Source organism: Micromys minutus, assembly GCF_963924665.1.
Source record: "Micromys minutus genome assembly, chromosome: 22".
Taxonomy (NCBI): domain Eukaryota; kingdom Metazoa; phylum Chordata; class Mammalia; order Rodentia; family Muridae; genus Micromys; species Micromys minutus.
Window position 1 is genome coordinate 46,563,153 of NC_137957.1, and position 27,120 is coordinate 46,590,272.

Consider the following 27,120-nt stretch of genomic DNA (forward strand, 5'->3'; position numbering starts at 1 on the left):
AGCAGCACCCCTCCATGACCTCTGCATCAACTCCTGACTCCAGGTTCCAGTCCTGACTTCCTTTGGTGATGAACAGCGATATGGAAGTATAACCTGAATAAACCCTTTCCTCCCTAACTTGCTTTTTGGTCATGGGTTTTGTTGCAGCAGTAGAAACCCCCAAGACTAACCCCCAAATAATTATCCAAATAGGACTTCATGAAGTACTGGACAGGTTTCAGCTACATTTCCAGTTTTTTACTTAATTCACCCAGACCTGTTCTCTATAAAATGGAAACAGTGCCTTTGCCAATGATACATTAGGTGTTTCAGTGACTGATTTAAACTATTAAACCTATTAAAAATGGGAAGTAAATATTTTGTAAGCTTAAAGAAACATTAGGGTTGTGGTTTACATGACCTTTCTTAGAAGTATTCTCTTTTGAGAGTCATATTAAATCTTTCTGACCTGATTTATTACAGATATAGCATCCATCTTTTTACATACTTTGGATCTGAAATGTCTGGGGCCACTTGCTAAAGGCTTGGTCCCCAATCCATGACACTGTTGGGAAGTGAGACCTTTAAGACCTAAGCAAAAGAGTTAGGTCCACAGCAACAAGCTACTGGAGGGAATACTGGGCCCCAGCTCCTTCCTGGACCATTGTCTTCCAGCTGCCACAGAGTGAGCAGTTTCTTCTGCTATGCCCTGCCAGGGAGACAGGATGTACCATCTGGTCACAGGCAATAACACCAAAGAACCATGGATGGAACCAAACAAATCTTTCCCTTCCCTGATTGGCTTCAGCATCTGCCTCAATAACAACAAACAAGTCAAACAAAAGCCACAATCACCTTCTGCTCTCCAATGGCTGTTCAACTCCATGTTCAATAAATTCTGGCTTCATAGAACCCAGATCTACTACAGTATAACAGAAACCCAAGAAGATGAGTAGACACTGCCCATCTCCCCTTCCTCTTCCGCAAAGCTGAAGAGGCCCACGGGGAAGGCAGCAAAGATGATTACTTGAGAGTTAAGTGGCTTGGAAATTTCATCTGTTCTCCACGAAAGAGCCTGGGAGTGCAGAAATGGCTCCAAGTCCAAACTTAATTTAAAAACTATGCATTTTAATTTTTCAAGATTGCTCATTTTAAAACAAGAACAGCAGGGCCGTTCATGGTGATGTTCATAAGAACAGACCACCTAATACGGTTGAGACTTGCTTTTGGTGCCACTGTATCCATACTGTATTGGGTAATGCCCAGCAATGCACAAATTCTCAAATATTTGATTTTTTTGAGAAATTAAGCAAATCCGGATGAAGTGTCTGGCACAGAACTAACATTTGCAGAATATGGGCCTCCATCACCACTGACTTATTGCTACTCTGGTTGTGGGATATTTTCAGGTGGTTGGAGGGTAGCCACCTTTGGGAACAACCTGGATTCAAAGCTCTCAATTACTGAGTGCAGAGCAAATTTCCCTGGGTTCGAATCCCAGGCATGCCTCTGATTAGTTCTGAGCTTCAATTTATTTATCTGGAAAATAAAAAGAAATAATAATATATGTTTACATATACATCCAAATTTCTTTATCTGTTGTGGTTCCTTAGGGTTTTACAAAGAACCTATATCCCATGTTGCTGCAGCCCAGTGAATATAACAGGACTGCAACCAGTGAAGAGGGTGAGCATTCCAGAGGCGGAAACCGCTAACTAAGCACAGAGGGAACACAACCTGGCGCTTGACAGCCACTACCAAGGGCCGGCCGTTTTGCCATCGTCAGTAAGTCCGGCCAGCCACATCTGGTGCAGGTCAGCAAAAGGAAAAAAAAAAAAAAAAAAAAAAAACCCAGCCCAAACCCAGTTTAGACCCTCCCACTAACGAACGGTCCCTCCGCCTCTGTCCCCGGGCGGTCGCAGGACTCTGGTTTCCGGCCTTCAGGGAACTACATTTTCCAGCGTACCCTTTGGAAAGGGGGAAGTCTTTCGCACTGGATGACTACCAATTCCGGCATGCTATTCGGTTCACTAATAACTCAGATGACAGCGTGGGATGACCCCGTTGCACGTCGGGAGTTGTAGTTTAGTAGCCGTAGGCTCGCAGATGGGCGGGGAACAGCCCGCCAGTTCTCGTCCGCTAAAGGGGAATGATTCATAGAGAGACAGTTCTGCTTCTGAAAGCCCGCTGCGGAGCCGAACTCTTCCCCAAGGCTGGCAGACCAGGGGGAATAGGCAGGGCCTGGGCCTGACTCAGTCTCTGGTGGCTCGTCAGGCCTCCACCAAGTCCTGGGCCTTGTCGGGGGAGGCCTCCAGGCGCCCGTTGCTGGGGGAGCGGTGACGTCGCGGGGTGAAAGTTGAGGGGCGGTGACGTAGGGCCTGCCCGGGCGGAGGCTGGCGGGTTGGAGACTGGAGGGAGGGAGGGAAGGAGGGAAGGAAGGAAGCTGGGAAGGAGCGAGGTAGCGGGGGCGCGAGGCGTTTACCTGGGAGGCAGCGGCTGGGGCGCGCACAGCGGCTGCGGCTCCCCCGCACCTGCGGCCATGGATGAAGAGCGCGCCCTCTACATCGTCCGGGCCGGCGAGGCGGGGGCTATCGAGCGGGTCCTGAGGGATTACAGCGACAAGGTAAAGCTCTGGCCCCGGGCGTTAGCTGTCTCGCCCCCGGGCCGCCCTCGGGGCTTGCACTTCGCATCCTCCCCACCCCCTCATTCCGGGGATGCGCATTGCTCTCCCCCGAAAACGTTTCCGGCTTGGGCATGCGTGTTTGTGCCCCTAGCCTTTCCCACCCGTTCATCCTGCATCTACCCACTACCTCCACTATAATGCCCACTCCGATTCCTGGCCCAGCAGCCTGTCCTGTAATCTTCCTAAGCGTGCAAGTCACACCCCCAGAATCCGCAGATGTGCGTCTGCTCAGTGCTCCACTCCTGGATGCATTAAATGCATGCCAGGCTTTCTCACCTGTATAGTGTGAAAATGCACGCTTCTTTGCATAAACACGGCTCTTGACATGCTTAAAACATATCAGCATTAATGGCAGGTCCATATGTACCTGTACCATTGTATGGTTTACCAGGCGTTGATGTCTTTGATCCTCAGAGTGCTTATTGGGGTAGATGGTATCACCCTTCCCATTTTGTAGATGAGGAAATCGAGGTGCAAAGAGCTGAAATCACACCCCAAGGTCATGGACATATGTTGCAAGTGGGTGGAAAATCCAACTTCTAATGATACCTGTTATTTGTATCGCATTAACAGCTTTTCTATTCATTATCTCAGTTAATCTTGACAAGCAGTCCTGTGAGGTATTATCTGTGTTTTGCAATGGAGACTCCAGATGGGCTAAATAACTAGCCCAAGGTCATTCCTGGGAGCCAGAGTCTTCTCATCTAGGTTTTCAAACTATCCATTCACTGTTCTTTCACCACAGTGAAACGGTATCTTGTTATTAATACCACTCCATCTCTGGAGAACCCGTCTTTCCAAGAACCATGAGATATCCCTTTCTTTTCCTTCCAGCAACTTCACATGATTGCTTTAATAAGTAGCCTACCTAACACCTTTCGGCTGTTCAGAGTAGACTTCTGTGAGGATGCTTGACTTTTTCCTGACCCATCCATCACCAAGTTATCCCTGTATGTCATTGGTGCCTTATTCTTCCTTTTCCCCTTCCTGTTTGTCAGCCGTCTCTGAGACATGGCTTTATGCCCCTTGTCTCACCTTCCCTTCTGTGCCCACTGTCCCAGTCTCATGCCCTCTGCATTGGGAACTGCCAGCTCTGCAGTAGTAGAAGATGCCCCAGAAGAGACCTTCTTCTTTCAAAGAACTTTCCTTCCCACTTGCTCTCCCACCAGTCAGGTGAGGCTAGCCCTCATTTCACAAATAGTAAAACAGGATGATAATGTATTCCCACATTCACAGAGCCGGTGACAACTGAGGCTGAGAGTTGAGTCTCGTTGTCCAAGTCTAGTGCCAGTTTTTGCTGTACTGTGTTCTTAGCTAGGATACTCGGGCTGTATTCTAGTCACGTCTTAGCCCCTTCATCTGATATGCCATAGTGTTGAGCATATCTGCCTAATTTAGGAGAATCTCATTTATGCGTAGGTATACATACTGCATATATTATATTATTTTAACTTGATTTATTATTGCTTTCCAGAGAAGCTATGGGGGAGCTACAAGCTGATTTTCAAAAATAAGTATAATAATTTGACTGTTGTGTTGAATTAACTTTTTTTAACTGTTAATGTTTATTTAGCACTTACTATATGCCAGCTAGTTAGCAATAATAGAAACTTCTTTTCTTCAGGGAAGGGAGGAGGGAAAACCTACAATGGGACCCGAGTCCACTATTCACTATGTAGTAGCTGAACTAATTAGCTCCCGTTTTTATTTGTTTCCTCCAATTCATTCCTTCCTCTCCCTGATATCCTGTCAGGTTGGCCTCTTATCGCTCATGGCTACGTCCTCTCCAAGCTTGGCTTCCCCTTTTCATGTTTTCAGAGTTGTTAGGATCATCTTCTGTTGATAAGGCAGTGTCTTGAAAGGCTTCAGAGGATTCCTAGACATGGTGGTTTTTTTTTTTTTTTTTTTTTTTTTTTTGTTTTGTTTTGTTTTTTTGTTTCTTTTTGTCAAGCCAAATCTGAGAATGTTCTGACTTGGTGTGGATTGGAGCAGTTATTGTGTTAGGAGAAAGCACTCGTGTTTACTGTTGGCTATAGTCTGAATAGTACAGTGCGCTGACTGGAGCACAAGATGCTGAGCTTCATGTTGCAGTGAAGCTCTGCCCCTCAGAGGGAGAGCCAGATGACGTGAATAGGAAGGGGGTCTATGTTTCTGTGGTCAGGCAGGAAGAACAGAAGTAAACTTGTCTAGATTTATGGTGTATGAGGTCTAAAACCTAGACGGATAGCGTGGCCTTCAGTTTTCTTATCTGGAAAAATGGCTTTGAAGCATGTTTAGGGTAAGAAGTGGTTGCAGGCATTGAGAAGTCAAGCAGAAGGGGAATGAGCAATGTAGAGAGATTAGTTCATTGTTTACCAGAGGAGGTTCTTTATTTTACCTTTTATCTAATAAGCTGGTCATTGCAAGTATTGTAGAAAGAAGATGGGATCTGGCATCAGATAAACCTTGTTCCTAATCTCAGCTCTGTTGTTAACAGCTTCGTGACTATGGATAAGTTATTTTAGGTGTCTGAGTCCCAGGTGCCCTGTCTGTAAAGAGGGATTAAAACACCATTGTTTTTACTTATTGTGTGGATTAGATTAATTGAAATTGAGTGCCAAGCACTAAGCACAGCGTGCCTATGAAGTGTTCCCCTCTTAAGTTATGAGGAGCTAATAGTCAAGATGCTTCATGGGGTGGTGTGGCCAGAGTACAGGCTCTGGAACCAGACTCCCCGAATACTGATTCTCAGTTTACCATGTATGTGGACAAGTCCAAGTTGCTTACCTTTGCTTTATATTCCTCTGTCAACCTAGGAGAAAAGTAGTATCTATATCCTAAGGCTTTTGTCAGGACCGAGTGAGTTCTCTGTGTAAAGTACCTAGAACAGGGCCTGCTGCTAAAGAAATAGCGCATGGGTGTTTGCTTTCAACAAAGCTCAAGGCACTGAATCTATGTAACAGTAAGAAACTTCGGGGTCTTTCTCACTCTTCCATCCTAACCTTTGTACCTTCTAATGGCACCATTACCATGGTGTATCTCTTACTTCAGTCAGAGAAGACAGTTCTGTCCAACTCTAGAAAACACCTAATTTCTCGGTACAGAAATTAATTTCCAAGCAGTCTTGCTTCATTTGCCAACTCTTGTTATTTTATAGAGTGAAATCTCTATTCCATAAAGGAAAAGAGTGTCTGTTTGTCAAGGGTAAGTTGCTTCGGAATAAGAAAATAATTCTTTGAAATAAGAGTGGCTGTTTCTCGCTCCTAAATTCATGTATTAACATTAATGAGTGCCTTCTAGGTACTATGTAATTTCCTAGGAATCTACACATATAATCCCCTTATATTAAAAGTTATAAGGGAGATAGAAGCATTTTCATGTTTCTCTAAGTAGTAGATGAAGATCCAGAAAGAGAAGGGGACTGCGCACAGGGTCAGGAGTGCATGGTGAGGAAGCAGCACTGTGGTCTTAGATTCCTGACCCAGATCACACTTCGTAGGGCTGTGCTACCTTTCCCTTGTTGTTGCTGCTTTTGAGCATAAGGAGGTTTTGTTTTATTTTCAGGCCCAGTGTGCTACCTTGTTTATAACTGTTGAACACTAGGACTCTAATCCTTTAGTTACAGAATGACTGTTCATTCTGAGATGTCTTGCTATAGTTTAGACTGTCCAAGCTCTTGGTCTTCTTTCAGCATCTGTTCTGACAACAGGTTCACTAGAGAGGTTGCTTGTCATCATTGTCTTCGTTGTCACGGGCCTGAAGTACATTGTAATATTGTGGTGTTGTTGTTGTTTTCATAAGAGTTCTCTGTGTAGCCCTGGCTGTGTGGGAGCTTTCTCTGTAGACCAAGCTGGTCTCTGTGCCTGCCTCTGCCTCCCGAGTGCTGGAGTTAAAGGTGTGAGCCACACTGTGAATTTTTTTTTTTTTTTGAGCCACAGGAATTTGAGACATTGAACCCAGGGTCTTGCTTACAATAAGACTATGCTCTGCTATTGAGCTGAGAGAACCAAAGTGGTCAACTAGCAGGTAAAGAAAGTGACTTGTGGCCTTCATGATGTCTGATAAATTGATAGATGGCATGACAAGCCCTAGGGGCCACCTGGGTATGTCACTGTCCCACAGCCATCTTCAGCAGGATTCCATTTTTGAAATAGAGTGAGTTTATGCCAGATAAAGAGTGGACAGGCTACTAAAGGTAATGTCGCTTAGGTATGTCTCCAAGCGTTAGGTGCAGGAGAGGAAGCCTGCGGATGGCTTGAGCTCATCCTCTCTGTGCTGGAGAATGACACTGGTAGTCACTGATGGGAACAGTTCTAGAAACACAGCCTCTGCATTTGAATGGGGGATTTAAATATCCTGGATCATGTAGGAGGATGTTTTGCTTTCCGTTTTTGAGACTGAGCTTTGACTTTGGGGTTGCCCTAGGTTTTTGCATAGAGATATTCTTGTTACACTTTGTTCTTAGTTCAGATTGGTCTAAAGTCTATTTTGATATCTAAGAAGTAGTCTTTGAGTGTATCTGTAGACATCAGTGAACTAACTCTAAATTCTCTAGTAGGTCAGTGTTTAACCAGATCCTAGAGCAGAGACCATGCAGTAACGGTAGTAGTAGCCATCTAATGACACCTAACATGTGCGAGTGCCAGCGTGACATGGGAAATAGGAAAACTGGCTGGATTGGGAAGTGCAGCCTGAGCTTCTGTGGTACCCAAGTCTTTCCGGGTTTTTAAGTCATAAAGCCTGCAGTCCTGAGTTTGGTGTGTCGCTGAGAGGCTCTAGCTTCCTTAGTCTTTAAACTAACAGCGAGTTTTACTCTTTGTGACTTGCTCCTGTTCTGGATGAAGTATGTGAGAGCTGGTGTTAGTTGGCTAACAGCTCTCAGGAGGCACACACATGTAGGATGCTAGTTCTCTTCCTACCAGTTGGGTTTTAGAAAGGGGAGTGAGGCAGCAAGATTGAAAGTTCAAGGCCAGCCTGGGACACTCAGGAAGCCCTGGCTCAAAAAAATTAACAGTTTTGAAAAAGTATTGGAAGGAGAGGCAGAGAGCATGTTAGGTCTGATCTAGCTTGGACACATGAAGCTAGCCTTGTAGACCCCAGCATCTGCTGGCACAAATGACTTTGAGATCATCTCTAGTGCCCATATGCTAGTGTATTTTCTAAGTAAGCTTTCATGATGGATAGCTAGATGGGCTTTTGAAAACTTTTATTTGTAAAATGTATTATTTAAAATTATTATTTTATGATCAGACTTGGAATGAAAAAGCAACAAAAAAGTGAAAAAACTAGTCCTTGATTCTACTCTAAAAAGAATGATTCTATATAGGAAATACTTGGAAGATACTTTGTAACTTACTGATATCTTCCCCCCCCAAAAAAATTACTTTTCTCCTGTCTTGTCTTTATAAAGGCCAAAAAGTATTTTTAGGAATCATATTGTTTTAACAAGTAGACAGATTTATTCCAAATAATTTATAAAAGTAACATTTTATGTAGAGAGGCCAAACTAAGACTTTTATTTCTAAGTACAGTTGTTCTCCTCTGCAGGAACCTTTACTGAACCTCCACACAGAACACTATTAGCTGGCTACCCCCTTATCTTTAGTACTAAGTTTCGGTGAGCCTTGGGTCTGTAAATTCCTGAGGAGCCTCACGACCTCCTCCTCTTCCCCCTTTCTCTTCTTTCCTTTCCTTCCTGGTTCATCTATTTTTTCTTCATTCTTTATTCCAGAGTTTTTATTATAAAATAATCCTAATGGGTCACCTTTCTTTTGATTGCTGTATACTATTTTACCATCTGATATGTGCTCAGAATATTGTGACATACATGTTTTACGTTCAGCTTGCCTCTTACTGTGTTAGAAAACACATGTGAATATGCTCATGTACATAATTTTTCCTCTCATTTTGCATGGCTCCATTAAAATAAATAATAGGAGTAGGAATTCTGGGTCAAATGGGGTAAATATTTTTATGGCTTCTAGTCTGTTGCCAAATCACCCTCCCTTTGAAGGTTTGTGTCGAACGGTCTTGCTTTGGGCAGCACTGTACCAGCTTGCGGTGTCCACTGCACATGGCTTTCTGCCTTCAGTCTTGCTCTCCTTGATCTGGCCTAGAGCTACTGCACAAAATACTCAGGCTGTTCATACTCCATCCTGGTCTTCCCTGGTCATGGGAAGCCCGTTGCCATTGTAGATGTAAAGCTTTAAATCTGTGCCTCTCTCGGCGGCAGTTCCAGTTGGTTTGCATCCGTGCTTGAGCAGCCTTCCTGAGGTTTCCTTAAATGACCTTTTCTCTTAACCTCTTGTCTTCCCTTTAACTGCTTCTTACACTCAAAGCTGCCTCCTTCCCAACATTTCTACAGCTCCTTTCATTTTGAAATCAGTTTCTGCTCAGCTACAAGACAGAACCACTATGCTGTCTTTCACACTTACTGTCCTGCCCTTGTCTTATGTTGGGTGACCAGTCCTGCTTGTCAGTGTGGATGCTGAGATAAAAAGAAAGTACAGAGTGCAGAGTAGTGGCTGGTTGGTGTGCCTCTGGAAGAGCTCAGGTGGAATTGATTCAGAGAGTGCATGCTCTCTGAGAGAACGAGAGAGTCATAATTCTGGGCTCCTGGTTTGTGACCACCATTCCCTGTGTGAACATTACCCATTCGCCACAGTGCTCTGCTGCACAGTGGAAAGTATCCACTCTTCTTCCTTTCCAGTTAATTTGTCCTTAACATCATTAGCAGCAGTGGTGGCGACGTCCTAATACGTGCTGTTTACTGCTTGCCAGGTAGTGAGATTTTACGTTTCCTAACTGTCAGAACCCTCACAACCAACCTCTGAGCTAAGCAGTACTTCATTTTCCTAAGAGAACCCAGGTACAGTTTGCTAGCTTTAAGTCACGACTAGTCAGTGAGGGTGTCTTTTTGAAGGTTGTCTGTCTCTGCAGGTCTCTGATGATTTCCCATGGTATGCAAAAAAGAAAATCCTAGCACACTGACATGGGAAATCCATGCATAAAAGACGTGGGAAATCCTAGCGCAGTCCGTGTTTTCATTCTCACGTTCTTTCAGGTGTTGTCCCTTAGATGTCCCATGTCTCAGTCTCTCAGAGTCACACATCCCTCATTATCCCTCAGAGTCCAGCTCAGGCACCCATTGCCTTTGTGCTAACCATGCAACCTCTGTTTGGGTAGTTGCTGTCTTACTTCCCATTGTATTTCTGCCATAATCTTTTTATGTGACTTCATGTTTACTTATCCATCTGTCTTACTTTAATAAGAATATTGAGATGAGAGAACAATATTTATGAAAATTAGTTTATGTATTTTGTTTAAAAAGTCTTTAAAAGTTCATATATTAAAATGACAATGTTTCCCTTTTTCCTTCTCAGCATAGGGCTACTTTCAAATTTGAATCAGCAGATGAAGATAAAAGAAAGGTAAGTTGTGTGTGTGTGTGTGTGTGTGTGTGTGTGTTACTCCTGGGTGGTTAAGCAGTCGGCTTGTTTTCATCTGCTGGCTGTTGGTTAGTTTTTGGTGTCAGTTGAGTTTTCCACGTTTCCTGAGAAGAAGTGCAAGGTTTTGGATGGGTTACCCACAATCCCTCCTGCTCACACCACAGCCCTGGGCTTACACAAGTTGGGGAAGGGCTCAGTGGGACTATGACTACAGTGACTCTCTTACTGCTAAAAGGTTGCCCTTTTGGGTGGCAGAATTCCAGGTTGTGCAGAATGCCAGGCTACTGTGAAGCTGTGCTGAGTCTGGGGAAAGCAGCCTTTCCTGCTGCTGCCCCCAGCCACATAATCTTCTGAGCACTGTACTGTCTTATGCTGCTGTGGTCCTTTGGGTTGCTAGCTGGCTTCATAGTCACAGAGGAGGATGGAGTCAAGACACTCACACATAAGGCATGCATTACTTTCACTACCTGAGAGGGTTCGTCAGAAGCATGCCTACTTAATGTATGTTTGCCTGCTGGCATTGCCTATGGCTGCCTTACTTGGTGTGTTAAAGGATCATGTTAAGGAGGATAAACCGGTCTTTCCTTTTTGTTTTCCTGGATTCTGTACCTCTATCCCAGCTTCACAGATTGCAGGGTCAGATAAGACTGTGGCTGAATCAGTACAGTATCAGAGTCTTAGATGCTACATTACATACATTTACCTCTCTCTCCAGTCTCTGCACCTGCCTCTCTGTATCTCCTAAGATGTATTCTCCCAATGCAGCCCTTCATCTGGATTACTGCATAAGTGTGTTGTTGTTTCTGAGACAGGGTTTCTCTGTGTAGCCCTGGCTGTACCATAACTCTCTGTAGACCAGGCTGGCTTCAATCAGTCTCAGAGACTGGCTTGCCTCTGCCTCCCCACTGCTCGGGTGAAAGGCTGCATCCCCACTGCCCAGCACTATGTCTGTTTTGAGCTGTCCTTCTCTCACTGTGTGGGGACACGTGGCTCTAGTTGCTTGTCCATAAATCTAAAGCAGCAGTCAGGCCTTGTCATTCTCAGCCTTAGAATCTTCCCATGAATCCCTGTGCTGACAGGGCGACATGGTGTCTGTGATCTGCTCTCTGCGTGCTTCTGCAGCCTGTAATTTCTATTGCCTGTGTTTATGTATGAAGTGTTGACCTGTTCACACACTCCTTATTTCTAGTTTTCCTCTGCTTAGTCCTCTCCATGACGAACTCCTAGCACTCCTGCTGGTCGGCCTTGTTGCTCATCTCTGTTTGTCACAGCTGCAGTGCTGAGCACTTCATGAACACTCAGGAAGTCTATTACATGAGTGCTGTGGCGTGGAAAGAAGACTTACTTTTGGATTTGGACAGTATCAGTAAGACAAAGGATACAGTTTGGAGCAGAGATTCATTGAATGAATAAGATTTCCAGAGAGTTTTAAAAGCTGGCCTTCTTAGGAGCAGTCTCTTACTTAATGCTTCAGAAGCTGGGGAATAGATGTCATATGGACAGCTCTAGATGATCTTCACATAGAATGGCACAGTGTCTGTGGAGGACAAACTGGTAGTTAGCTATTAAATTAAGATGCCTTTTGCCCTTTGACCAAAGTGTGTCCCTTTTGGAGATCTGTTTTGTTTAGATTGAACCCAAGTGAACACTTTTTTTCTTTTTTTAAATCAAAACATACATCAAGAGCCAAAAATTAGAAACAACCCACTGAGGTATATTGGGAAGAAAGCACAGTAACATAATAGAATGCTAGGAGGTGGTAAAAAGAGAAAAGTCCTATTATGTACTGTTGGGAAAAAGCAAGTAAGGTATTAAAGCAGGCAGTGGGAAGACAGATTCATGATAGACATTCAGACTAGGAAGGCAGCTGCTATGTGTTTGATTGGGAGAATCCATCCTCCATTTGTTCTGTCCATGTGGGGTTAGGAGTCCAACTTTGGAATCTTGGATAGCACTTTTGCTCATCATAATAAGTACATTAAGAACAGGAGACTACCCAGTTAGTAGGGTGTTTGCCTCACCATCAGGACTCAAGTTCAGTCCATAGAACCACAGAAAAATGTCGGGCACAGTGGCACTGTTTGTAGTCTCTGCAGTGGAAAGAGAGACTGTAGGATCCCTGGAATACACACATGTGCACGTGTGTTCGCGCGCACACACACACACACACACACCTGCACATACACATGTGCATAAAAGGCTGAATACAGATACTTTATCTCATCTAAATGTCTTTGGAGAGGGGAGTTTTCCTATATTAGTTATCCAAGTGTGTGTTTTCTATAAGGTGGTACAAAGCCTGACACTGTCTAACTGCTCTCCCTACTTACTGTCTGCATGTGTTTGATTCCAGCAACATTCCTGTGATACACTCGAAACTCCCCAGATGCTGAAAGGTCCTCCTACTCTTAGTATTTACATATAAGTACACATCTTTACACATACTTTAAATCGTTACTAGATTGGTTCCGTTGCCTATTATGAAGTGAACACTATGTAAAGTTGTCAAGTAGTGCTGTAATGATCAAAACATCCCTGCGTGCTCAGTACAGAGACAGTGTTTTTCCTAATTGCTTTGATGCAGAGGTTGTTTGGATCTGCTGGTGTAGAGATTGCCCTCTGCTACTTTTAGATCTCTGGAGAGAGTGACTTGTGCACTGGTGTTTATTTCAGTTTATGTGTAGGTTTCTGCTTCCTGGGAGGTCTGTTATAAACAAGTGTCATTAGGGACCTAGGTAGGCAATCTTCATTAATGCAAAACATCAGCAAACGAACCCATTTCAGTCTCCAAGGGTTAAAGCCATTAGTGACACTTTGATGCCTAGGGTGCCTTCCAGACACTGACAGGGACGCTGCAGGACAGCCAGCCTCGCTTACAGCCGTAGCGGTAGCCGTAGACGTTCTGTGGAAACAGAGTAGGCACTTTTGCATTGAGTCCAGTGAGAAAATGTAAGGAAGGAAATCTCTGTACAGACTCTTGCTGTCCTTGTACTGAGTGTGCTTCCAGAGCAGTTCTCAGCCTGGGGGTCAGGGCCCATTTGGGGATCAAATGACCCTTTCACAGGGGTTGCCTAGACCCTCAGAAAACACAGATATTTGTATTACTCAAAGCAGTAGCAAAGTCACAGTTCTGAAGTAGTAATGAAGGTAACCTTGTGGTTGAGGGTCACCACAACTTGAGCAGCTGCATTAAAGGGTGGTGGCATTGGAAAGGTTGAGAACCATTGTTCTGGACCTTCTACTTGGTAACAAAGAATGAAGACTTTCCTCACTTTTGTAAAGTACAGTGCTGTGATAGAAAACACCAACCAAACATCCACTCATAGTAATACCTTTCACGTGTGTGTGTGTGTGTGTGTGTGTGTGTCTCCCAACTTGTGCGTTGTCCTTCAAGATAAATGTTCTGCTGCCTCTGCTGGTGTGAGAAATGATGATCTCTGGATCTGGTCGCTGACACTAACGCCATGTTTTCAGTTTTACAGAGGTTTGCTTCTCCCACTAGTGTCATTCGGTATGGGAGGATTTTTGCAGTGATAAAACTGATGGAATGTGGTGAAGCCTCACAAAGCAAGGATTCTTCATTGGGTGCAGTTCCTCAGTGCTCACTGCTCTGTAGCTCTGTCCCATTACATTTTGAAATATATTTTGGAATACTTAAGATTATGATCCAATACCTTACTTCATCTCTTATTTCATCACTGTTGATAAAAAAGTAAAAAAAAAAAAAAAAAAAGTTAGGCTTAGGGCTGCAGAGATGGCTCAGTGGTTAGAGCACTGACTGCTCTTCCAGAGGTCCTGAGTTCAGTTCCCAGCAACCACATGGTGGCTCACAACCATCTGTAATGAGATCTGATGCCCTCTTCTGGTGTGTCTGAAGACAGCGACAGTGCACTCATTTATAACAAATACATCTTAAAAGAAAGGCGGATGCAGTTCTAATGTTTGTGCATACAACACAGATTGTGACAGGTGCGTGTGACTGAGATTTGGGTGGAAGCACCTGCTTGCTTTACATGTTCCCCACAGTGGTGGACTGTGATTACCTGTCAGTGCGTACACAAATGTCTCATGCAAATCTGTGGGATGGAGGAAGGCAAATGACAAGTGACCTGAAAACCCACATCTGGAGACAGTCAGGGTTCTTTGGTTTTTAACACAAAACGTCCCTTAGCAAGCAGTAAAGAGTATTGCAATTCAAGTTGAAAAAGATACGTCACAAAATGAATTGGGTTGGGAGACAGTTTGCCTAGCATGTGTGAGGCTCTGTGCTCTGTCCTGGGGACTGGGGAAAGGAGTGAAATGTTTGACCCTCCTTGACCTGTAGCTAAGAATACAGCATTATCAGCTGTGGGGAAGCTTCAGGTGATGAAGATAACTGTATGGAACATCATTTCCTCAGAAGAGTGAGCACTGACATACGTAAACCACAAGCATGTTTCATAACTTCAGACGCATCTCTCTTAAGTGGTAGGTCAGTTGCTGAGTGGAGATTGTGAGCTCTTCATGGGGACAAGAAGCCTGGATTTCTTACTCTGGATTCTTAGCTCCCAGAGCTTCATGAGGCACTGGCTAGGCACCTACCCAAATGCCTGTTAAGATGAGGGTACAGAGCTTGGAAGTTAAGTGGAAGCCTGAGTGTGTGGTTTTGTAGTTTATATTCTTCTAGTCATACACTAGAATTGCAAAATCCAACTCACAATGGTGTTCACTTAGAAGGCCAGATACAAAAGTCTATCTGATCACAGTGTGCGATTCTGATAGAGACTACACAGAAAAGGGCAGCAAGGAAGCCCACTAAACGCTGCTGCCTGACCGTTATGCTGGAGGGTAGGCCTTTTCTTTTTAAACCTTTGGATTACAATAGATTGAGTGATCTAAGACCATAATTATTTAATAGCACAGTATGATTCAGTTGCATTTAGAATAGTGTGGTTGGGGCATAAACATAGAGTAGTGCTTTCTGGTTTTTAATTGTTCTTTTCCAAAAATTGAATTTTCTTGATTACCTTATTAGAGTGGTATTACTTTGGATGCCAGTTTTTATATAGAGAAATAAATGATAAATGTATCTGAATATGAAAGCCCATTTTGTTATTTCAGATATATTGATTTATATATATATCCAAGTCCCTTTAGACTTGGATCTGCCCAGCACATTAGAGCATCTGTAGTCCACACATTTCCTCAGTGGTCCTTTGTACCAGGATCCATGTCTGGCTGAGTGTTGTGGCTCAGCTGTTGGCCTGTGGTGCATCCTCAGTCCCAGATACATAGGTACTGGTGACTACACTCCGGACTATAGAAAACAAGGGCCAAATGTGTGTATTGCCTTCCTCTGAGGAAAGTGTGCCAAGGAGAACTATTAATCCTTGGCTTTGAATCCACATGCAGGCAGTAGCTCGAGGCGTGGTTGCTTGTTCTGAAAGTCTTTGTTCTTACTCTGCTCAGCTGAAATTGTCAAACTAATTTTTATTTTATTTTTAAAAAATAAATTAGCTAATTATGGCTTGTGAATTTGAATCAAAATTTATTTGGTGCCTTTACCTAAGGAAACACATAGGTACATAGTACAAATGTAGTGCTCACGCTGAAACTATTCTCTTCAAAGATGAGAACAGCGTGCAGTTGTGGAATGCTTTCTAGCATAGCCGAGGCTCTCAGCACCTGCCTCTCCACATCTTTCCCTCCCCACCCCCACAGCTTAGCTGTAGATTGCTTTCTAGCACATCCTCCAAGGCTTTGTACAGCCCTCTCCCTACAGATGACTTGAAATGTTCTTAATCCCCTTCAAGCACACTCACACAGTACCAAGTGCACATCTCAGGTTTTATCTTAAAGGTCCAGTCTAGCAGGCCTCTAGCACAGGTCTTAACTGGCAGAATGAATGCCTCGCCGTAGCGCAAACCAAACTATTAGAGTTTTATCCTAGACTGTACTTTCACTGTACATGATTTGCCTGATAATCTAATAGAAGGGATAAACCTAGGGGAAAAGGACAGAAAAGCTCTCTAATTTAGGGTCTTTATGTGAACTTTAAAAACAATTACTGTGTGTGTACACATGCATGTTCATATGCCCATATGTGCATGTGGGAATAGACATGACACGTGTGTTGAGGCCTGAGATGGGGCCTCTCTCCAGCCTGATTCCTAGAGTGGCATTCACTCCCCACCCTTAGGAGCTTCTGTTCTAACTTTTGCTGACCCTCCTGTCTCTGCCTCTGCTTTCCCAGTGGGCTCCAGCTGGAACTCAGGTCACCAGGCCTGCCAGCAGGTGCTTCTGCTTACTTAGTGAGCCGTCTTCCTGGGCCACCCTATGCAATCTTTCCATTACTTTTTAGGGTACCTGCCTTGTGCGGTAAGAGTAGTGGGATTGTGGAGTTGGGAGAGGCGTATTTCCTCATCTGATCGTGCCCGTAAGTTCATTCTGCAGCCACGATAGCGTATGGCGCTCTATAAACCAGCACCCAATGAAACTTAGCAAAATTATTTTTTAAAGTAAACACTTTTTTTAATCCTTAAGAGTATATAATGAAGAAAATATTCACTGAAAAAAATTCTGGGATTCACTTAAGAAAAGTGAAATTAGTGGGCCGTGTACAGAGCTCTCCAATAAACAGGCACAGTAAACATCTGGCTATGACTTGAGGGGATGTCTTCTCAGGAGGGCCACAGTATTTGCATTTCTCATTTTACTTACCTTTCCCTGGCTGCCTTCAAGTTTTCTCCTTATCTCTAGCGTTTAATAGTTGGTTTTCTCCTTCCACCATGGGCTCTTGGGATCTGATTCGAATTGACAGGTTTATTTTCCAAGTTGGACCATCGTGTGGTCCCCTTTAGTGGTTTTTAAGAGCATCTTGTAAAGCAGAATGTCTGTAATACTGTGGTGAGCAAATGGTATATATCAATGCAGTGTTTTTGCCAGACTTGCACAAGGTGGACGGGAACAGAGCTGTGCCGTACTACAGTGACTCCAGAGGGTAACCGGGATCCAACTGAACAAAGCAAAAGACCCAGAAGGGATCATAAACAAGGCCAGTAGAACAAGTATCACATGCTTACTCTCCTCACAGCTTCTTTAAAGGTGATAGAAAGTAAATTATCATTATTGCTGGGTTTTTATCATTTGCTAATATAATGTACATAACAATATTACAAGGAGAAGACTACTTTAGGAGTATTTCTATACCTTCCAGGAAAGTAGAATTAATCTGGAGCAGATCCAGTAAGACACATATAGTAAGCCTTAAAACAGTGGTTCTCAGCCTTCCAGTGCTGCGACCCTGTAACATGGTGTTTCATGCTGTGGAAACCCCCAACTGTAACATTATTCTTATTGCTACCCCTTAACTGTCATTTTGCTACTGTTATGAACCATAATGTAAATGTGATGGTCTTAGGCGACCCAGTGAAAAGTCATTTGACTCCTAAGGAGTCTAGACCCACAGGTTGAGAAATACTGACTTAAGTATGTAACTCAGATGTTGATGACTGTAAGACTTCACTGAGGGTAGTTAAAGAAGATTGAAAAAAGATCCCACGTTTATGAAATGGGGAACTGCTGCTGGAATATTAGTATTTGTCCCACTGATCCACTAATCAGGATAATCACTTGTAGAATTCGAGGTGGCTTCTTGTTAGAAATTGACAGGCCAGGTCTGAAATGAAAACGCACAGAATAGCTTAAAGAACCATGGAGGAGAAAAATGAAAATGGATCTGGGTATGGTGGGTGTCTTGTAATCCTGGTATATGGGAGGTCGGAGCAAGAGGATAAGGGGCTCAAGGCCAGCCATGGCTACTTCAAAAGTTTGGGTCCATCCTGCACTACATGTCTCAGAGAGGAGTGGGAAGCAGACCGTCAACAGTTGTAAATAGACTGGGTGTTGGTGTCGCAGACTGGGAGCTAGCATGTGCGTGACCGTGACTGTTAACAGACGACATGCTGCCGAGAAAGTCCTGTATAAATGATGTGGTTGGCCCTCAGCTTACTCCACACTCCATTCAAAGAGGCGAATGATCAAAGATCTGAATCTGAGGTAAAGGCTTAAAACTTACAGGGGAAAACAGAAATCACCATTCTCTCAGATGATACCAAAAACATAAACAAACGAAGAAAAATAAACTGGGTGTTGTTGGAGTTAATATTTGTGCTTTAAAAAACACTACCAGGAAGAAAAAAAAAGATAATTTTCAGAATTAGAGAAAATATATAAAAATCATATATATGGTAAAAGTTTCACTTAAAATATATAAGAAACTCCCTAAAATTTTTTGAAGCTTATTTAAGTTTTTTTTTTTTACATGTAGAGTGTTTTTTCTTCTTGTATGTATGTGTGCCACATGAATGCTTGTTGCCTATGGAGGTCAGAAAAGGTGATCAGAGCCTTGGAAACTGGTTACAGATGGCTGGAAACATGGAGATGCTAGGAACGGAACCAGGTGCTCTGCACAAGCAACAGATGCTCTTAACTACTGAGCCATCTCTGTAGCCCCAGGAACTCTTTCTCAGAAGACACCTGAATGTAAAATGAGCAGTAAACTGAAGATCTAGGTTTCCAGTCATTAGTTGTCAGATAAAGGTAAATCAAAAGTGCCGTATACAAGCCGGCTCACCTCTACTGGGCGAGAGCAGGAGACAGTAGAAATATCGACAAGTGTGTGATACCTGAGCGTTTCATTTAGACACTGCTTGTAGGAAGTGGTACAGCCACTGAGCTGACATACCAGCTGTACCCCCAGATATTGAGAGTGTGTGACAAAAAGAAACGTCGACACAGTCCACGTAAATAGTCCATCTATGTGTACACACACACAGAGGTCTGCTGCATAATCACAAAAGAGTAGAAACAACCAAGATGTCTATCAGCTTGTAAATGATGAACAAAATACATTATATTCCTGCAGTAGACTTTTATTCAGTTAAAGAAATAAAGCAAGTGATGTGTGCTAATGGTGGATGGACTTTGAAAGCACGCACAAAAGGCCAGACAGATGTTGTACAATTTCTGTTAGTGTGAAACATCTCGGATAGCAGATCCTTGCTGACAGAAAATAGATTAGTGGTTGCCAGGGACCTGGGACTAGGAAAAAAGAGGAGTCAGGATTTACTGCTAATGGGTATTGAGTTTCTGATGTGAGTAATGAAAATGTTCTAAAATTAGAGATGATGGTTGCACAAGTGTGAATATGTACTCTAAAGACAAATAGATTGTGTACTTTAACGGGATGGACTTAGTGTGAACTATACCTGAAAACATTTGATATAAAAAGAAGTGTTAGTAGATATAGTATACTATATGCCTGTCAGTCTTCTAAGTCATGTGCATCTGTGTGCACATTTAACCCTCACAACAAAACTTTGAGGTGTGTACTGTGGCGTTTTTGTTTTATAGGAGAGGAAAGAGGCACACAGGGAAGATACTGTCCACAGTAGTGAAGTGGGAGGCCATGATTTAAACCTAAGCAGTCTGTTCCACAGCGCAGCTGGTACCATATCTGGCTAGAAAGACTTGTTGGCTTACACATCTCCTTATTTTCTGCCTTAGGTGTCCATATTTTGAGATTTGCTGCAAAGTTTAGGTAGAGCTCAGACACTGAGCTGATGTGGCACGGAGAGGCATCAGACAGCATGCTTTCCACGAGGGTGGGATGGAGAGAGAGGACTTGGGACGAGGAACTTGTGTGGCAGCTCTGGGGTCAAAGCAAGGCTTCAGTTCCTCTTTAGTGATCATCCTCAGACGGCACAGTGTCTGACAGTGAGAGCCTGTGCATCCGCCCATGCAGTGACCCTCTGAGCACCCCCCACGCCCACCATCACGCTGACTGCTCGGCTGCTGTCCGCCTCTCAGCACACGCACACTTGGACTGGCTCTGTCAGTTTCCCACGGTCCTCCCTGTCTGTTGATCTGCTCTCCGTTCTGTTAGCTCAGACACTTTCCTCCTGCCTAACACACCTACCAAGAAGCTTCCTCTTAGAGCTACTTGTACTATTTATTCAGCATTTTAATATATAGCTTAAGTTGACGTGTATTAAAAGATATTTAGCACTTACTCATTTTACATGTTGCTTTCTAATATAATAAATAAATTATTTGAGTCATGTTCTCTTACTACTCACTAACACAAAATAGATGCATTTTTTTTCACCTAGTACTTTTTTTAAAACCCTTTCTCTCGTTTGGGAAATGAAGATATTTCTTCTCTAACTGCCAGTATTAACTTAAATACCTAAATTTTCTTCAAGACTAAGGTTTCACATATACACTGGAGAAAAGAATTTTTTTTTTTGAAAACAAAGACACTTAAATAGTAAGAGAAAAGTAGTGGGCTGGTGTTATGTTTGAAGAGATGCTTTTACGTATTCTTTTCAGCCTCCTGTCATGATAAGAAGGGCAGCCGGTGGGTTTCTAAGTGTTCCTTTGCACCTAAGCTGTCTTCCCATCTGTCAGTGAATGTTTGATGCCACAGAATGTCATTCTCAGGGTTTCTCATTAGCAAAGAAGTTTGAGCCAAACCAGTTTCATGACTGTTATCTCTCAGTCTGACAGATACAGAACCTAGCCATAGGACTGTACTTCTGACAAATGAACGCATCCAGGAAAGGAAGGTGGAGCTAGAAGTTAGAGTGTGATAAAGCTTCATTCACAGAGCCAGTATCTAGTAAATAAAAATGAGAATTACTTTGTCTTTCATAATATGAAGTAGGAACACACCCCAAATGTATTGATATAAAATTGATATAAATAAACATGAATTAAGGTGAGTATTCATTTAGAAAATTTCTTTAGCTTAGGATTCTTTTAAATAAAAAATAGTCATGTTTGACCACCAGAATCTTTTTCTATAACCTTTATTAATAAAGTATGCTTTACTATTCTAAGAGTAATTCATTAACTGTTTAGTATTTTAAAAATACAACTTTTGGATAGTTCTCTTACAGAACTGGCAATGAATTACTAACTTACTTCCCACTGTTGCTATAGCAACTTCCCTTGGTCCTCTCCTTCCTTCCCTCCTTCCCTCCTCTCTTCCCTCTCTCCCTTTCTCCCTCTCTCCCTCTCTCCTCCTCCTTCTCTTCTTCCCATCACTTCTGCTCTTCTCTTCCTTTCTTGCTTTTGCTCACTTGCTGTACACAGAGGGCAAAAGTTGAGAACTCTCAGATTCAGGTGGCTGACCTTGAGTTCCAGTTAAGAACTAAAATTAGATTCCTGTGGAATATATATCCCCTGACGTCTGGTGGAGAGTGTGGGTATAACCTTGAGCAGCCAGAACAACATCATCCAAGGGAGTTTGTTCGACTGTAAAATTTTTTTTGACATCTGCTTTAACCACTTAGAAATCATAGGACTTTTGTATTGTAATTGTAATGCATATTTAATGTGCACATCCCAGTATTTTAGTATTGTCTCTGTCCAAGAAGATGCACTAGGACTTTGCCATGGGGCATGTCCCCAAATAAACATGCACTGTCTATTTTAAGACTGAAATCCTATCCTGTCACTATAGGGTTACTGGTTGATCCCAGTGAGTACAAGTGACAAGCACTGTAGTCAGGATGGGAAACTAGCAAGGGGAAAGTCCATGTTCACAGGAGAGAAAGTGCCAGACTGTAAGTGTAGCTTATCTCATTACCAGTATAAAAGGAGAGCAAGTGTGGAATGAGATGAACAGTGTAGAACTGTGTTGAAGGATGCAGGTCTGTTTGAGGAGGGGGTAAATTTTAACTCCCATTTCTGATCACTGGACTAATTTAATACAGAGTAATTCTTAATGTTAGGAACATCCATTTTTACCTTACTTGTATTTGACAAGTATCACATACATGTCCTTCCTTGCCTTTAATTTTCCCAATAACGCACAAAATAGGTTCTCTTTACGATGAGGAAGTTAACGAAGCTTGTCATTTGTCCCAAGTCCTAAAGCCGAGGGAAGTGGCAGTTGGGAGTGAAACCCGAGCTTTAGCCACCTCTTAAATACTGGGGACATGACATTCTTCAGCTCACACTCTGTGTATCTGACGGACCAGGGAAGAGCAGACATACTCCACGGGGCATAAGTCTCCACCAGTACTGTTGGGAGTCAGACACGTTCAGGTCTGTAGACTTAGAGCAATGAGAGATCACTTCCTGCTTTGGGATGTGGAAGAAGATGGCATTATCTGTAAGATAGGAATGATTTAGCAGGGTGAGCAGGTGAGAAGACACACTAAATATGGGAAATAAGAAACTCAGAGCCTTCGGAGAGGCTCACACAGCACCAACAAGTTACTGTGCCTGCACCAAGGGCACTGTGACACCAGTGTTTGAACATGAGCTTAGAAAGGTCACTTACAGGGACTGACCTCTTGCTAGCTGTTGAGCTTTTATGTGCTTAGTTGATGTGACCACTGTGAGACTATGACAGAAAAAGGTCTTGTCATCAGCAGTGTTGTCTTCTTGCTGCCAACTTTAGGGATACGTCCCTCACCTCGGAGTGAATACCAAGATAGAAGTGGTTTAAGGGTCAAGGTGTTACCTTTTACCTTTCAAGTAACGGTTCTGGGGTGACTGTTCAGGCATGTGAATTGTTTCACTTCAAGAATTGTTTGGGGGTGGAGTTGTGGGGAAGGTGCATTTCTTTCCAAGTTGTCAAGGCCTAGACTGTGCAGCTAAGTCTAGGTTGTACTGGGGACAGGGAAGGGGAGAAGGTGAAGGTGAAGCCCCGTCTTAGATAGATCATAATAACGTGGCATTGGCAGGAGCTCAGTGATCTTGTCTCTAAACTAGCCAGTGTGGTATAACCAGGCAGCCATGGGTTACTACCGAAGAAAGGAAGATGGATTCAATGGTGCACAACTGTCCACTTTCACCTCAGTGCCTAATGATGAAACTACATCAGCACACTTAATGAAGCTTTACATATATTTTTTAAATATTTATTGTATATGTGTGTACACTGTCACTGTCTTCAGACACACCAGAAGAGGGCATCTGACCCAGTTATAGATGATAGTGAGCCACCATGTGGTTGCTGGGAATTGAACTCAGGACCTCTGGATGAGCAGTCAGTGCTCTTAACCACAGAGCCATCTCTCCAGTCCCTAAAGCTTTATATTTTTTTATTCTCTGGATTCCAGTTGGTTTTAGTTCCTTTGTTATATTCTCAAAGAAAACTTAAAACAGATCAAATGTATCATCTATAACAGTGCCTCACAGATTATTTGTGATAAAGGCTGAGGATTTTAGTGGGTTCATTTTCTCCTGAATTGCAATAGAATAGTCCTTTTGTGACATGCAATCAAAATTAACCACTAAAAGAAATAACCATTTTCTCAGGTGTCCCAGCAATGGTGGCCTCCTGTGAAGATTGCTAAGTGAGCCCTCAGATTTTGTTTGTCTCAGCATCTGTCCTCCCCTCTCCGTGATAGGCTGGGAGGGGCACTCACCCAAACCAACGTGCTTTCATAAAAGCCTCTTTAGGGTTCATGTGTAGATTGTGATGTTAGGTTTTTAAACAAAGAAAAAATGTTTTCTTTATGTTTCAAACTTGAAATTTGCTTTTAAAATCGCTTGAGAAGCCGTCTCGCACAGTGTGCAGGTCTTAATAGATCCCTAACTGTTCACATTGCCTTCGTAGCTTATCCTGCTTGTTTTCCAGCTGAAGCAAAGATGACCTTAGTACAGATGCATAAGAAGCCCCACCCCGCTGCTCCCGGGTTGGGAGAGGGAGCCCTTCCGGGCCTTTTATATTGAAGCATGGCATTGGGGAAGAAAGAAGCCCGTAAAGGGCCGTGCTCAAGGTTACAGTTACTGAGTGGGAGATGCGGCAAAGCCATTGGTCTACGGTAGAAGGGGCAGTGCTGTCCGAAGGCCTGGCTGGAATCCCCACCTACCTTTTAACTCAGTGTCCTCATGCAGTCACTTGGTCTACTGATAATCCTATAGTAAGTATTCATTATGCATTTTAAATGGAAAGGCGCATATAAAGGTTTTTAGTAATGCTGTGGTTTCTCTGGGCCCCGCTGCATTGCATGCTGACGCTGCAGTGACAGCAGGCCTTACCATCAGTGTGTTCATTTGAGGTCATATTTATGAAGGGAGACCTAGAATGGCTCAGTAGCCACAGAGTGCATGCTACTGTTCTAGAGGACCCAGGTTCAGTTCCTAGTGCCCACGTGGGTGGGTCCTCGCTCTCTGTAACTCCATTTCCAGGCCATCTAATGCCCCTTTCTGGCCAGGGGGTGTGCCAAGCACGTATGTGGTACATAAATGTAAGCAAGATATTAATAAAATTAAAAAGTTTTAAAAATTGGTTTATATAAGGACCCTGTAGCAGTTGGGAAAGTGAGTTTTTAAAATGCCAGGAAACAAAGTTGGGTGTATATGATTACAATTGTCTGGCATGTGGCACTGTTTTCATTATAGCTGTGGAAATTTTGCACATGCATACAATATATTTTGATCACATTTTTCCCCTAATTCTTCCTGATCCACATCTCTCTCAACTTCTTGCCCTTTTAAAAATTTAGTTTTTTAAAAAAAAATTATATCTTAAACAACATAATGCATGTAAGTAACCTAACCCCTCTGGAAAAGTTTCCTTGTCTGAAAGCCTTTTCACAAGAACAGATGCTTCTGCTGCTCTTTCCCTTCCTAGAAAGAAGAATTAAAACAACATTAATAAGGCGCTAATGTTTGCAGTGTAGGAACTTCAGTTTTGTGAATGTGTCCTGTGCTGCACTTACTCTGTTGATGTTACAAGGAAATGAAAGACTGAAGGCCTCCACGGAGGACTGTTTCCGTGTCTGTTTAGTGGCATCCCTTACAAGATGCATGTGGTATCCCTCCCACTGTACAAGTGGGAGAACGAAGCCCAGAATGTAGCTGGTCTAAGTTAAGTACCATGGTGCCATGTCTAACAACAATACACCATCCCTTCTGAAGGAACCTTATGATGGCAACGTCAGCTTTAGCTAAGTCATGCTTTAAACTCCTTTATAATGGTGACATCTTCGTGCTGCCCACAGCATTCAGTTGTCTAGGTAAACCCTAGATGAAAACAGGACAAGGCACTAGCATACAGGACAATAACTACTAATTGTGGCTGTGCTATTCAAGGAAGAATGTTGGGTGCTAAAGTGCTTAGGGAAAACTTGGAGTAAGATTTAAACTTAGCCTAGAAAATGACTGAGCTATAGGCAGAGAAGATTGTCGTACAGAGATGGGGGAGGGTCAGAACACAAAAGAGCCAAATGTGAGATAGTTTGTCAAGAGAACTGCAGGTGCAGAGGATGCCTTGTTAGAATAGTATGAGAGAACTCAAAAGGCAGGTTAGGCTAGCAGGTCAGAGGGTCTTAAATGCCAAAACGAAGACTTAGGATTTTTTGTCCTGTGCTTATGTGCAGTAGAAACTGTGTTATTCATCACATGCTATATCTGTGTAATATTAAAGATAAATGTAGTGTCTAAAGAAAAGAATAACTTACCAAAGTAACCAGGAATAAGTAGACAAGACAAGATTTGAATCAATCAAGTTAAGTGCCAATTCCTGTTTCAAATTACACCATCCTAGTCTAGTTGTAGGGTCCTTGGAAAATGAACAAGCTTCAAGCCCAGGGTCAACCTTAAACTAGTAAAGTGCCTCACTCATGTATGGCTTCTAACATTTAAGAACGGACTTGTGATTAGATAGCAATACTCATTCGTATCCCTACTGTGCTTACACTTGAACCTAGGACATGTGTTTGTGCCCGTGACCTTCAGCTCTGCTTACTGTTCTGTGCTCACAGTGTCTGCATTTCTGACACCTCTGACAGTGAACCTTGATAACACATCTAGGATGTATCAGCCTGTGCTGACTGTATTCAGTGCTTCTCAAACTGTTTCTGGACCACCAGAGGAGCATCATCAGGAAACTTGGTAAAAGGTTCCAGTTTCACCCCATATCTGTTGAGTCAGAAGCTGGGCCCTGAGTAGTGATGGGGATGTTGGTGTTTGAGAACCACATTATAGTCTACCCTAGACTTTCTGTTCTGGAGCAAATTGCTTCTTTTTTTTCTTTCTGACAATTGTACAGAACTATTGGAATTTTACTGTTAATTGTTGTTGGGTCTTATACTTTAACTTTGGAGACCTACAATGTTTTCAGCTTAAAATTGCAGGGGCAGTAGTAACTCACGTCTTTAATTCTAGCACTTGGGAAGCAAAGGCAGGCAGTTCTCTGTGAGGCCAGCCTGGTCTACAGAGTGAGTTCTGGGATAGCCGGGGATACAGGAAGAAACCGTGTCTAAAAAAGAAAAAAGGAAAAGAGCAAAGTCGACTTAGAGAACACTCATCTTTGGCTCAGTGGTAGGGCACTTATGCATCATTCGCAGAGCCCTGGGTTTGATCCCAAGAGCACTCCAGTTGATAACACTGGTGGGGCAGACCAGAAGAAGACATGAGTCCTCTGAAGTATAGAAACAGTATAGGGCAGGCAGAGGCACAGAGAAGCCTTTGTCTTCAGTCCCTTTGCCTGCTTATAACAAACACTCAGTTTTTCCCACACAACCGACTTCTTCTAAATTTCTTTGACTAAAAGTTACTGCATCTAGTAAAATAGTAAGTATATATGTTAACTACCACTTGTTTGTTACTTTTACGTTGTTTATGGATTTGTTGTGTGCATTACATGTGTGTTTGTGGAGGCATATAATAGGGTATACATATGTGGGCAGGTAGGGTGTGTGCGTGTACCCAAGATTGATGTCTGGCATCTTCTTGGTCATCCTTTGTTTATTTACTGAGACAGAGTCTCTCATTTGAGTCTAGAGCTCCCCAGTCCTAGTTCAGATAGGGTTGGTTCAGGGATCTCATTTCTGCCTCCTGGGATTCCAGGCAAGCCACCATGCTTACCCAACATGACATGGCTTCTAGGGCTCCACTCTGGTTCTTATGCTCCTGTGACAAGCACTTTCATCACTCCCACCTCTCCAGATCTACATATTCTTAAGTACGTGTATTTTCAGGAAACGAGTTAACAGCTAAAACCTGGTATCCACCAGTCATCAGACA

General features: G+C 43.1%; 1 protein-coding gene across 5 annotated transcripts in view; it reads left to right on the forward strand.

Moving 5' to 3' along the window:
- Window positions 1–2,418: 2,418 nt before the first annotated feature.
- Window positions 2,419–27,120, forward strand: part of RIC8B (RIC8 guanine nucleotide exchange factor B) — a 92,072-nt gene continuing 67,370 nt past the window's right edge. For all 5 annotated transcript variants that reach the window (XR_013975495.1, XM_080935662.1, XM_080935661.1 and 2 more), the window contains exons 1-2: window positions 2,419–2,602; window positions 10,024–10,071. Coding sequence is in view for 4 of the 5 variants with exons in the window: in XM_080935662.1 (XP_080791788.1) it covers window positions 2,519–2,602; window positions 10,024–10,071 (132 nt within the window). In the remaining variant the exon portion in view is untranslated. The remainder of the gene's footprint in view (window positions 2,603–10,023; window positions 10,072–27,120) is intronic.